Raw genomic sequence first — 13,587 nt, forward strand, 5'->3', positions numbered from 1 at the left:
TACTCTTGTTAGATCAATATCAATCATTTTATTTAAACTAAAATAACAGGAAAGTTGTACATTCTTATTGGTTTCTTAACTATAGAGATGGACAAAAATCTTAGAGATCATTTAATTCCCACCCCCTCATCTCAACCACCAATTCTCTAGGTAAGAAAACTGAAGCTTTGAGAGTTTAAGCTATTCCCAGGATCACATAAGTTAGAAATCATAATTATAGCTGTTACCACTCATTAAGGGCCCAGTGTACACCAGGCACTTTTACCTATGTTATCCCACTCTTACAACAATCCTTCAGGGTAAGTGGTATTGCATCCATCCTCTTTAGAGATGAGAGAATGCTCAGAAAAGTTAGGTAACTCGCTAGAGAGAGCCAGCCCTGTCTGATAGGGCCAGAGCTGAGCTTCAGGCCCAATTCTATCTGGCTATAAAGTTTAGACTTTTCTAATTAAACACTGTGGCAGAGCAACACCTACCAGGTGTCTTTCCTACTGTTTCTCCACCTGCGAGTGATTATGCTAAGCAAGCACACACACTTGTACATTGTAAGCCATTTTATCTGAAATCCTGGAGGCATGAAAACGCCATAGTAGCTTCATTGCTATAAAAGTTCTAAGGCTAGCCCAGACCGGTTTGGCTCAGTGGGTAGAGTGTTGGCCTGCGGACTGAAGGGTCCCGGGTTTGATTCCAGTGAAGGGCATGTACCTTGGCTGCGGGCACATCCCCAGTTGGGAGTGTGCAGGAGGCAGCTGACCGATATTTCTCTCTCATCGATGTTTCTAAATCTATCCCTCTCCCTTCCTCTCTGTAAAAAAATCAATAAAATGTATTTTTTAAAAAAGTTCTAAGGTTAATTACTGCCAACATTGTGACTCTGTCAGAAAAACTCTTCAATTTGGAAAAGATACGTTTTCAATTCTTAAGTATACTTTCCATTTTAAATACACTGTTTGTCCTACCACATTCAACAAGTATTCCTTGAGCCCCTAGATGTCCAAGACACATGGGAGGGTACAAAGTTGAATAATATATAGTTTTACTCTCTGAGAGTTCATAAGCAAGAGGCAAACAATCAACTAATGGTAGAAATCACTCCTCCCCCACCTATGGGAGCTCTGGCTAATTCAGGGACAATCCTTAGTTCTCATCTCCACCCTGCATCTTGGGCAAGTCATCTCACTGTGTCTTCGCTTCCTCAGAAAGCAATTGGTAAAAAGCAATGACTTGTGCCAAGCAATTTCAAGGTCTTTTTCAGCTTTACATTTCTATTATCTCTGAGCTCACTCTTGAGATTATGCTTCTGTAAGTGACCACAGCCACTGTTAAGGGAAGGGAACTGCTGGATGCCCAACCTTCTTTAGAAGTGACTTGGGAAGTACTGAGTTCTAAAAATACTGCTACAAGATTAAGGTAGACTGATATGCCTCCCAAGTTTAGTATGTATTACAAAATCAAGTTTACTCAAGTTTACTCTCTAAGGAAGTAGTATTAAGCATTACATTCAAATAATTCTCCCATTATATCATTGGCTTATTATTATAGCTTTAATTCTTTACAATCCACTTAAGATATTTGAAATATAATGTTAAATAACCTCTATCTAGTCTTCTGTGGAGTTAAGTTATCGATATTAACAATAAAGCAGAGTTAAGAGCTCTGCAGAGATGTAAATCCTGTATTCATTTAGTTAAATTAATACTTCATAAGTTCTACCTGCTATGGACCGTCCCAAACCGCAGCTAAATTTGGGGTTGGTGCACAAGCAGTGCGAAGAGGAGACTATAGAAATATCAATATTTTAAATACTAGTGGAAACATACACTACTGTGAGAACTTGACTTTGCAGATTTCATTTCAATATCCTCACTTTTTTTCAACTAGCACATATAATATTTTTAATCATCATCACTGACTTATTCAGTAACACACTTTCTCCTTGACAAGGCTCCACATGCCTTCTCTTTCTTCCGACTCAGCATCTTAGGAGGTGATGTGCAAACCCATCTTGTGCTGTAAGTTAACACGGCACAGAGGAGGAAATCAATCAATCAAAAAAATTGGATGAAAAAAAGTTAGAACGGTACCCTCTTAGAGCCTGACCCAGAAAGGCACTTAATTTCAACTGTCAAAGATAGTCCTACCAAGAAATCAGGAAAAAAGAACTTATTTATTCACTAGTCAACAAATACTAAGCGCCTAACATGTGCCACGCACAGTGCTCGGTGGTAGCTATGGCAATGAACAGAACAGGCGAAGAGATTCCTGGCAGAGTGGAGCTCACGTTCTAATGCAAAGAACCAGGATTTAAAGAACAACTCTAAATAAAATCATTTCACATGGCGATGAAATACTATGAAGAAAAGGAAATAAAGCTACTTAAGGTGATCAAGAGGGCCTTGCTAAGTAAAGTCCTAAGTGATGAGAAATTTTTATTCTTAATCTCACAGGGGTGGATTGGGATGGGGATGAGTCCTTAGTCTTTCAGGGAGGTCACAATGATCAAGTTTCATGTTAATGGCCAACTATTAGGATCTGGCTATTAATACCCCCACCCACCCACCCACCCTCAAAAACAACAACAACAACAAAAAACCCAAACACACACACAAACTCCCACCTAAATCTTTAAGTAGGACTTCTCTACTCAGGAGCCACTTACTTTTCTTTTAAGAGCCACTACCTTTTAAAGTTGCTAATTATTTTAGAGGTACTTGACTAGAGGCAATGACTAGAAGGATTCTCTCAGAGCCCAATACCTCATTTGACACCCTCCAAATACTGAATGAGACAGGTCCCAGCCCGGCACCGAATCAGCGCTCCTCCACCGACTCATTAATTCAGCCAGGTGGAATCTTGTAACCCTTCCAGGAACGTGGAACAAGCCTTGGGAACTCTGGGCACCTTGACACCCCCAAAGTTTCCCCAAATCGTGAACGGGGCGAAAGAATAAACCCGCGCCGCTTTTGCATGAACTCTGCCCCGCCCCTCCAGGCGTCGCCGCTGCAGCAGGGCCGCTGTCCGCGGGTCAGAGGCACGCGACGGGTACGCGCGCCTGTACATTCCCCGCATGAATCATCGGCGCTGGTCCGCGGGGTGATGATTCATGCACCGCTCGGGAGCTCGCGGCCACACGTTCCCGGCGTCCTGTGACGGCCGCACACGCAGCTTCCTTCATGTTAAATACACGTTTCAAAGTGCAAACGCCCGGAGCCAGCAACGTGTAGACCCAGGCCGGGCGACCGAGAGAAAAGGCGCCTTTCGGCCGCTGCCCGAGTTCCCGGGTCTGGGAGGAGAGCCGGCAGGTCCTTGCGCCCCTTTGGGCCCCCCGTCCCGGCACGCGCCGCAGGGGGCGCGGAGGGCGCACAGGTGGGTCCCCGCCCGGCTGCCTCCGCCCCTCCTGCCACGCGCGGCAGGCCGACGCTCCTCGCCGACGCGCTCCCGCTCGCCCCTTTCCTCTCCGTGACATCTTATATAATAACTCGAGCGGATCAGAACGGAAGCAACGCGCGCTGCCGGGCCCGTCCCCCCGCGGGACCAGATGCTGGCGCCCCCAGCCCCCGGCCCCCGCACGAAGCGCCCGGGAGCGCGGCTTCCCGGCGGGGGAAGAGCCGGAGCGGCGCCTCGGCGGGTCCCTCCTCGGAGAAGGCGCTGCTGCTGTGGCCGGTCCCCGTCAGGAAACCGCGAGCGTCACCAACTGCGTCAGCTTCTTCAAACACATTTCATGGTCTCCCTCCAGCCCGGGAGCCGGCCGCTCCGGTGGCGGGGCCGCGGCCGCGGCTGGAAGGAAGCCCTCCGAGAGGAGAAAGTTCCTCGGGCCCTCCCTCCGCCCGCCCCGCGCCCGGTCCCGCCGCGCCGCCCGCCGGCCCGCACCAATGTCAGGTTGGGCAACTTGTGACCCCCGGGAGCCGGGCCGCCCCCTCCTGCCCGCCCGGCTCGCCCGGAGCCGGGGCCTCCCCCACCCAGCGGGAAACAGCGACGTCAGAAACTTCCCCGGGCCGCGCCGGGCAGAAACGCCGCCGGCTCCCCGCACATCGCCCTTACCTTGCTCTCCAGAGGCCACGATCCGGGCGGGCGGCGCGGGGCGCGTGGTGCGCGAGCGAGCGCGCGCGTGGGGCGGTAGGTGAGGGAGCCCGCGCCGGCGGGGGCGGGGCGGGGCGGCGGGGGTGCGAGCCGCGCGGGGCGGGGGCTGGGCCGGCCCGGCGGGCGGGCGGGCGCGAGGAGCGGAGCGGAGCGGGCGGCGGGCGCAGGGCGAGCGCGGAGGGGGCGGAGGAGTTGCCGCGGGTTTGTTTACGCATTGCTGCCCGGCTCGGGGCACAGCCCGCACAACCTGATTGGACGCAAACTGGGGCACAGCCTCTCGCGGCCGGCCGCCCGCCCGGCCTCCTCGAGCAGCCGCCGCGCAGCTCCGGGAGCGCCCTGCTGGGCTCGGCCCCCGGCGGCGCCCGGGCCTGGAGGGGACGAGCGGCGGCGGCAGTGGAGCCACACGTTGGCCCTGAGCTTGCAGTTGCCCACCTGTAGTGGCGGATGGGCAGGGAGAAATTAGAAACTTCCGACGCTGGAGACTTCGTAGTCTCTCACCGAAGGGGCACCCCCCCCCCTCCCCCAGACGGAGGAAGTGTGCCCTTGAATGGATGGAAAGGCAGCTCAAATGTTGATATGCCCCTTGGGTGATGGTCACGCCGAGGCTTCCGGTGTAAGCCATCCCTAGGGGATGCAGTTTCTTCCCTCGTCTCCAGCATCTCTGCTTCCAACCCGCCCCCCCCGCCCCCCGCCCCCCCCCCCGTGCGCAGCATTCAAAGTTGCCACCCCCCAAGTGACCTTGCCTCATGGTGCTCAGGACCCTCAGATGACTCCGATGACCTCAAGCCCCAATCCTTTAGTCTCAGAGTCTCCTCTCTACTGCCCAACCAGCACCCCAATAAGCCTGGTCTTCAGACACCTCATCAGATGCCTCTGACCTTCCACAGATGATTCTGATCCCACTCTATTCTCTGCCAGGAAACGGAGAACCCCAGGGCTCCCTCCACCTGTCAAAGGCTCATACACTCAGCATGTCTAACAAGTGCAGCCTCCCCGACCTCCCCCCCCCCCCCCACACGCACACCTTCACCCGCAGAATGCCCCTGTGGCTGGCATCAATGTGGCTTGAAGGTCAGGCGTGTGCCCACTCTGTGGCCCCACTGTCCGTGGACCCTGAAGCACAGGAGCCGGGTTTTGACAGGGCTCTGAAGATGGGAGAGATGAACGCTGCAAGAATGCAATTGTCTGAATGTCTGCAGTTCTGCTGGGACTAGAAAAACTCCAGTCTATCAAGAGGGTCTCCTGATAGAGGGTTCACGAACCTCATTTTGCAAAAAGCAAACACTTTAGAAAACTGAGAATGCCCTCCATTTCTTCTATGTTTCTGTGTCTCCCCATCACATTTAGCTATGTACCCTCTGTACACATAAGGGGCACTTAATAACCTGGGAAGAATAAAACTGAGATGTTCTTTAAGTTAAGGCTCAAATGATCAAAGTGGATATAGTAAATCGGGAAGGAATAGACAGGCATGGCCATGAACCCAGTCATTTTATAGATAATTTCTAGGCTCGGAGTCCCTCAACTCTGACAGTGTCACTGTCCAATCAGACACTGGAGAAGTGGACCCTGACCCGTCCTGACTTGGGATGGCTGATTCCTTTCTTTCATGACGGGCTGCTTCCACTGGGAAAGTTGTCTTTGAACTCTGAGGGTGAATCCAAATGAGAGTAAAGTTTTCTTGCCCAGACAATTCAATAGTGACTTAGTTACACAGGAGTTGAAAGAACTGGAAGTGTAACCAGGGTAAGGCGAGGCAATCCTGAGGTTAGCAAGTACTGGATTCATCTCCTCCCCTAGGGCTGGAGGGACAAGGGAAGGAGGCTGCTAGAACCATGAAGGGCTTGTCCAATGGGAGTTGGAGCTTGGGAGGAAAGGCATCTACTGCTGGGGCTGTCTCCCAGAGCTGAGTGGGAGAAATCCCCTGACTTCTTCCAACCCTCCAGGACCACCCAGTGGTAGAAAGCAGGAGAAGCCAATGGACAAGATGCCAGAAGGTAGGATCAACCTCTCAAACAGAGGTGAGCAGGAAAAGGAGAATGGGTCTGAGAGAGCAGTAGCAAGTGACTAGTCCTCCCAGCGTGGGTGCTGCACCTGGTTAACTCTGGGACTCTTTCTCAGAGCCTGCAGGGGCAACACACACTTTTTATTTTCCTCTTTGCCCTCTTGCTTCCATTTATCCATCTATTCTCTTCTCTACCGTGTATCCTCATCTCTAACATGATGCCCGTATATTTCCCTTTTCTCTCTTACTGTCCTATCTCTGGCTCTCATTTTTCTCTTTGTGCGCACATGTAATGCTCCTGACCTCCTTTCTCCACTGAGTCTCTTCTCGCCTCTGCTTGTCCTACCCCTTCCTGGGCAGGATGGCTGCCTTCTTCAGCTGACAGAGATGAGAGGCTCCTATGGGAGGCAATGGGATTCAGAACTATCATATTGTCCCTCTAAACCAGTGCTGGCGAAGCTATGACACGCATGTCAGAGGTGACACGCGAACTCATTTTTTTGGTTGATTTTTCTTTGTTAAATGGCATTTAAATATATAAAATAAATATAAAAAATATAAATCTTTGTTTTACTATGGTTGCAAATATCAAAAAATTTCTATATGTGACACGGCACCAGAGTTAAGTTAGGGTTTTTCAAAATGCTGGCACACTGAGCTCAGAAGGTTCGCCATCACTGCTCTAAACACTGTGCTAGTTAACACATTATCTCATTTAACTTCCAACTCACACCTATTAACTGGACACCACTGAATATAAATTTGGTGGCTTTACTATTGCCCATCACAGAGAAGGCTTTGCTAGCATAGGTTGCCTTCAACTTTGCTGACAGGTCTCTACCTTTCCTCATCTATGTGCCTTCCTCCGTTATTTCTCCACATCTTTTCCTTTCATTAGCACACATATTTCTCCCAAATCCCAACTCTCTAGAGCAGTGGTTCTCAACCTTCCTAATGCCGCGACCCTTTAATACAGTTCCTCATGTTGTGGTGATCCCCAATTTCATTGTTACAAATTGAACATAATTAAAGCATAGTGATTAATCACAAAAACAATATGTAAATATATTTGTTTTCCGATGGTCTTAGGCTACCCCTGTGAAAGGGTCATTCGACCCCCAAAGGGATCGCGACCCACGGGTTGAGAACCGCTTCTCTAGAGTCTAATACATCTCCATTCTAAATCTCCAAAAATTGAGAATAGGTACTTGGAGGAGGTGGCATTTCAGCTGGCTTTTGAAAGATAGGTAGAATGTCAGTAAATGGAGGTTGAGGAAGGGCATTCTTCGTGGAACAGTGAATATTATGATCCAACTTAACCGAAACCCAAAAGACAGCTAGGAAATAAAGCCAGATTTAAGAAATTTGTTGTTAGGTCCCAGTTCTTTAAGACAAACTACTCAGAAACTCAGATTAACCCTAACTGTATTAAGTAGAGATGTCATTCATACTGTTAGCAGCATAGCATTTTAAAGCCAGAAAGACATTGTCTAGACATTGTCTGGCCCAACTTGTCCATTTTTAAGTGAGGGAACTGAGGGCTAAAAGATAGGTAACTGGAGTATCACTGTAGTTAAACATGAGCACTAGAGTTGGAGTATCTGTATTCAAATCCCTGCTTTGACAAATGTTAGGCTATATGACCTCGAACTTATATGTGTTTAAGTTTTCTCAGCTCTAGAATAGGAAAAAAATGATAGAATCCACCTCAGCAGTTTGTGGAAATTAAATGTTTTTATGAGTAAAACGCATGGCCTGGTGCCTGGTGAATATTATTATGATTTCCCGTGGCTATTCAGCTAGTAAATACCAGAGCCAGAACTGGTCCTTCAAAGTCTTGTCAGCCATAACTGAGTAATCCCCATTACTGGAAGCTATGTCTTAGGGTACTTGTTGAAGGCCACCTGTGAAAATATGGTGCTCCTCCCATCTGCTGCTTAAAGTTCTCAGTTCTCCTTCTGGCTCCCGTTCCTTACACTTCCTGCTGCCTCCTCTGCCACCTGTACCTGCAATCCTGCTGTGCAATCAGTTCTACACACTGTGACCTTCCAGAGAGACGGGGTCATGAAAAATTAGCAATGGACATTCATCCCACAGTCAACAATATGGTTTACAAGTTCTGATACAGCCATGTTTTACTAATTGAAATTTCAAAGAACCATTCACATTTCAAAAAATCAAGGAACTAAAGGCATTCGAATCATCTGTCATTCCTCAGCCTCCAGAGTCAAAACCACCCGCTTCAATTTTGGCAGTTTCTTCGAGGAATTCGCTGGGACCAAGAAAAAGCCTTTTTCTAATTGAGTGTCCAAGCCTTCAACAAACTTGTGATGGGAGGGAATCTTCATTGTCCCTCCACCTTTCCTTTCTGAGTCTCTGGTTTCACTTTTCAAAACTCCTCAGCACCATGAATCTTCGTGCAATCTCTCCTCTGGACTAGAAGCCGCTACCAGTGATGGCGAACCTTTTGAGCTCGGCGTGTCAGCATTTTGAAAAACCCTAACTTAACTCTGGTGCCGTGTCGCATATAGAAATTTTTTGATATTTGCAACCATAGCAAAACAAAGATTTATATTTTTGATATTTATTTTATATATTTAAATGCCATTTAACAAAGAAAAATCAACCAAAAAAATGAGTTCGTGTGTCACCTCTGACACGCGTGTCATAGGTTCGCCATCACTGCGCTAGACCTTACTTATCTCTAGAACCTAGCGTAGGATCGGGGCATAACAGGCACCCACGTGTTGTTGAGCCAACTGATATAAGCAATGCCACACATACCAAAAGCGTCCCTCCTCCTCCCCCTCCAAATCCTTGTCTCCGCAGCAGACCGGCCTTAGCTAGTTGTCAGCCTGCTACACTAGTTCACTGGGAAGTATGACAACAGCTGGATGTGAAAGCAATGTGCACCTTACGATGCAAACTACATTCAAAGGGGTTTATTTATTTCAGGCAGTATTTTAAGAAGGTCAGGAAGACATTTTGGGGGCATCTGGACTCTCCTAACACCTTCACATTACACCACACAGACTGAAGCTTATCGCTCCTATAAATAAAGGCTATTTGATTTGCATTGTTACGATTTTACTTTAGATTTCTTAGGTTAATTTGTAGATGGCCTGTTTCTACATGTGGCTATATTAATGATCCTGCTCAAGTCACTTCTTAAAAGGCACAGTTTTATTTGTCCCAGTTTTCTCTTTTACTTCAAAGCCAGACTGATGACCCAATACCTTGATCACTCACTGACTCTTTTTCATTTACATCCTCTATTTCATTTACATGTTTCCTCTAGGACAGTGGTCAACAAACTCATTAGTCAACAGAGCCAAATATCAACAGTACTTATTCAAAATAGACTTGCCCAGGCCGAAAACCGACTTCTGCACATGGGCCACGAAGTTTCAATCGCACTGTACATGTGCCCGCACGTGGTATTTTGTGGAAGAGCTGCATGTGGCTCGCGAGCCGCAGTTTGCCAACCACAGCTCTAGGAAGCTGGGAGGAATCCCAAGGACGAATTGTAGATTGACTCCTCATTTGATAAAAGAGAAAACTGAGGCACAGAGATGTCAGTGGCAGAACCCTGAGTTCCCAACGCTCTCATCCCATGCTCTGTCCTCCTAAAGGTGAACTTCCCATCACCAGCTGCCCTCCTGCCTGCCCCATTTTTGCCCATCACCACTATCCTTTGTGCCCTTTAGGATTAATACGAGTGATGGTTGACTCTCCTCTTCAGGCCTCCTCTTCCACTTCCGGGTATCTCCTCTCTGACTTACCTTCCTAGAGTGGACTGGCCCATGGTTCAGGGCATTTTCTCTTCACAACTCTGTCTCTCTCCAACCTTCCTCTTATAGCAGAACCATCTTAGTATAATTCAATATTTTTACAGTTATAATAAAACAATGCTATTTTGACATATAAAATCAAAATCAACATGCATTTAGACTACCAATAAAATACAAGTTTATTATTGTCAAGCCTTCCCAATTCTGAAACATGCACCAGTAACTAGCTGTGCATAGCTTAGGCAAGTTGCTTAGCTTCTACGAACTGCAATATGCTCAGTCTGTTAACTGGTGTTATTATTGGTGTATGTGCCTAACTCATAGGGTTGTTTGAGAATCAGATGGAATAGTAAATGTAAAGTAATTCATAATAATAGTTGATAATGGCTAATATTTGTTGGGGTCTTACTCTGAACCAGGCATTATTCTAAGCTCTTTAAATGAATTATCTCATATCGACCCTACAATATAAATTCCATTATTTGTAAATGGAAAAAAAATGAAACTTAAAGAAGTTTAAAAACTTTCCCAAGAACAAGAAGTCAAGAAGTGACTGAAACAGGATTCAAAGCTGGGCAGTGAAACCTGAACAAACCTGTATGCCACAGACTGGGACATAGAAAGCACTTAGTAAATGGTAGCTATTGTTATTGTTGTTTATTATCAGTATTACCGCCTTAAAGAAATGAGAAAACCTTTTCTCTGATTTCCTTCCATATTTCTTTCAGAAACTGACCTTCACATCATTTTAGTAGGAGATAGGTAATTCGTGATAATCCAATTTGCTGAGTACCATTTGCTTCTGCTTCCCAAAGACAGGCTGGAAGGATGGGTATGGGTTCTTGCACTGCTCGGGCTCTGCAATCACCCTGGTCCCCTCATCCTCACTGGGCCCTGCAGTATTCTTGATAAAATGGGAATCACTTAGGCAATCTCTGACCCAAGAACAGTTCATAGTGATAGCCCAAAGATTTGTTCTGATTGTGCGTACAGTTACTTTTGGCCTTTCTCGTGGATGGGACAGAAGAGTCTCTGTGTCTAGCTCTGTTTGTTTGTCAGATATTTCTGCCTCAAAAGACAATTTAGAAAAGGGAATTTCCCTAGTGGTGTCCCAGGAAATAATGCTTTTGGTCTCCATTACTATTTCAGTTCCTTCCCTGAAGGCATTATTTTGCTCCATGATGATCAAATGGTCTGATTTAACTGTCTTATTCCCTTTGATGATGCTTAAAACAAAACAAAACCCCTCGTTACTGGTTTTGATGTCCCTTTCCAGGTGTTCTGTGAGTTAGTCTTTGGCCCACTGTATTTCTAAATTGTACTTGACACTCCATGCCTTCCATGTTCCCTTGCTTTCCTCGAGTGCCTGTTGCCCCATGAGCATCTGATTGTTTATATTTGAACATCTGGTCTTTTTTGATTCATAGTAAACATTGACCTTGGCCTTCTAGGTTTTTATAGATCCTAGAATCATAAAATGCTAGAGCCAGAAAGACTTTGCAAATAACAAAGGCCAAACGATTCCTTGTATAGTTAGTAATCAAGACCCAAGAAGCCAAGTGTCAGATGCAAAGCTACATAGCCTGTGATGGGGGAAAGCTAGAACCAGACCCAATATTTCTGCTTCATTTGTTTCTTATCAGTTAGATTTTGATTCCTGGAAATAATGATATGATGAATTTAAAAGTGTTTTCTACTGAAATGTTTGTGTTTTCACATCAGTGGTTTTCCTAATACATTTCCAGGAGGCTCAGAGGAATAGATATTCCAAGATAGCAAAGGCACCACCATAAGACAACATGAATTACAGAGCTGGGACCGCGTCCCTAAATGATCATCTTTCTTTTCTAGTGGCACTTTGTATAGTGTATACAGAAAGTTCTCAACAATGATGAGGTTGAGGATAATGGTTAATAATAACCAGTTTTAATATTTCTCTGCTCTCAGTCCTTTCCTACTATTTCATTCTCTCTAGTTGCAGCTATTTCTGGGTTTCAAGCCTCCTGGAAGCCTGGCTCATTGAGTTTAGAGTTCATGAGGGTGATAGGTGGGTATTCGGCTGTCTGCCACACTGATGATGATGATGATACTTCAAATGGTTAGAGATCTACCCAAAACCACCACCCCGTAGTGCCCCCCCACACACACACATTCTGAAACTTTTCTGAACTTGAGGAAGTGTGTTCCTAAAACAATAGCAGCTATTTCATAAAAGAAGCATTGTCTAGTCATGTAGTTTGAAGAAGACTGGGTGAAACAGAACTAAACAGTTTAAGATTGATTTGTTTTGTTTTCACTGGAATTCACAGGACCTTTAAAACGTTAATGTGAATCCTGAATCTCTAAAGGGAGGTGATGAAATATGTAGAATTTCCCCAAACACATTTGACCATGAACTCACTTATTCCTTAAATGTCTTTCTAATGGAATCGGTGTAACATGGAATGAACTTTGGGAAATGTTAAATATCCTTTGGGTTTCAATTAGACCAGGGGTGGGCAAACTTTTTGACTGGAGGGCCACAGTGGGTTCTTAAACTGGACCGGAGGGCCGGAACAAAAGCATGGATGGAGTGTTTGTGTGAACTAATATAAATTCAAAGTAAACATCATTACATAAAAGGGTACGGTCTTTTTTTTTTTTTTTTTTTAGTTTTATTCATTTCAAACGGGCCGCATCCGGCCCGCGGGCTGTAGTTAGCCCACGGCTGAATTAGAGTATACAATACTCCATTTGTTCTAAACCTATCTGTTTCAAATATTAAGATGCCTTTCCCTAGGGTTTGTTTTCTTAGATATAATGACTTAGCCTGTGCCTCTCTTCTCATTATTTATTATCTCAGAACCTAGATGGTATTATTTCAAAGCCTGAATTTCTCCAGATAGAGAAATCATAAGTTGTTTGACCTCATATGTGAGCTGCTAAATTTCCATAATCATTTCAACTATCCTGTTGTAATCTATAATTTTCAAGGTGCATGGTCAAAAAGTTAATGATAACTATAATAATGATAACTAACATTTTTGAGTGTGTATGGTGGGCCCAATATTATGCTAACAACTTTACATGTAACTTCCCACTTAATTGCCACCATAACTCTATAAGGTGGATATTACTATATGTTTCCATTTCACACATGAGGAACCTGAAGTGCACTTAAGTAACTTTGCCCAAGAAGGTCCCATTTAAGGCTGCAAAGCTGGGATTTGAATCTGATTGTGTTCAACTATTAAGGATTACCAGGCACTGCCCTTCAGTGTTAGTTCTATTTTTTTTTAATATAAGTGCCACCTCCCCAACCGGAATCCTTTAAAAGCAGACGACCTCAGTTTCTTGGCTACTAACCAGAGGCTAGTATATTAGCCTCAGCTGCTTGCCACATCCCTCTTTACTGGCTAGCTCACAACACAATGGCTTACTTCTCCAAAACAAACAAGAGTTTCCTAGCAAATTGAGTTACGGTGTTATGTAACTATATAACATGTACATATATCCACAGACATATATATATAACATGTACATATATGTACATATATCCACGGACATCCTGTCACATTTGCTGTATTCCATTGGTTAGAAGCAAGACACAGGCCCCATTAATAGTCAAGAGGAGAGGATCACTTAAAACATGAGCACCAGAGCCACTATGGGAGACAGTATGGAGTTTCCTCAAAAAGTTAAAAATGGAACTCCCATTTGACCCAGTGATCC

General features: G+C 45.7%; 2 protein-coding genes across 2 annotated transcripts in view; one reads left to right on the forward strand and one right to left on the reverse strand.

The window, feature by feature from the left end:
* Window positions 1-4,155, reverse strand: part of PCGF5 (polycomb group ring finger 5) — a 113,006-nt gene extending 108,851 nt beyond the window's left edge. Inside the window, exon 1 of the mRNA XM_036336630.1 lies at window positions 4,042-4,155. The gene's annotated coding sequence lies outside the window, so the exon portion shown is untranslated. The remainder of the gene's footprint in view (window positions 1-4,041) is intronic.
* LOC118669969 (translation initiation factor IF-2-like) lies at window positions 2,944-4,137 on the forward strand. The gene is made up of 2 exons (XM_036336638.1): window positions 2,944-3,366; window positions 3,737-4,137. The coding sequence occupies exons 1-2, from the start codon at window positions 3,104-3,106 to the stop codon at window positions 4,122-4,124; spliced, it is 651 nt and encodes a 216-aa protein (XP_036192531.1). The 5' UTR covers window positions 2,944-3,103; the 3' UTR covers window positions 4,125-4,137.
* Window positions 4,156-13,587: the final 9,432 nt, after the last annotated feature.

The sequence above is a fragment of the Myotis myotis genome, unplaced genomic scaffold, assembly GCF_014108235.1.
Source record: "Myotis myotis isolate mMyoMyo1 unplaced genomic scaffold, mMyoMyo1.p scaffold_m19_p_15, whole genome shotgun sequence".
NCBI lineage: Eukaryota > Metazoa > Chordata > Mammalia > Chiroptera > Vespertilionidae > Myotis > Myotis myotis.

Coding starts and splice junctions, on each gene's coding strand:
- LOC118669969 (XM_036336638.1), top strand. CDS start 3,104: ATGCACCGCTCGGGAGCTCGCGGCCACACGTTCCCGGCGTCCTGTGAC. Junction 3,367..3,736: donor GGGGCGCGGAGGGCGCACAG/GTGGGTCCCCGC, acceptor GTCTCCCTCCAG/CCCGGGAGCCGGCCGCTCCG.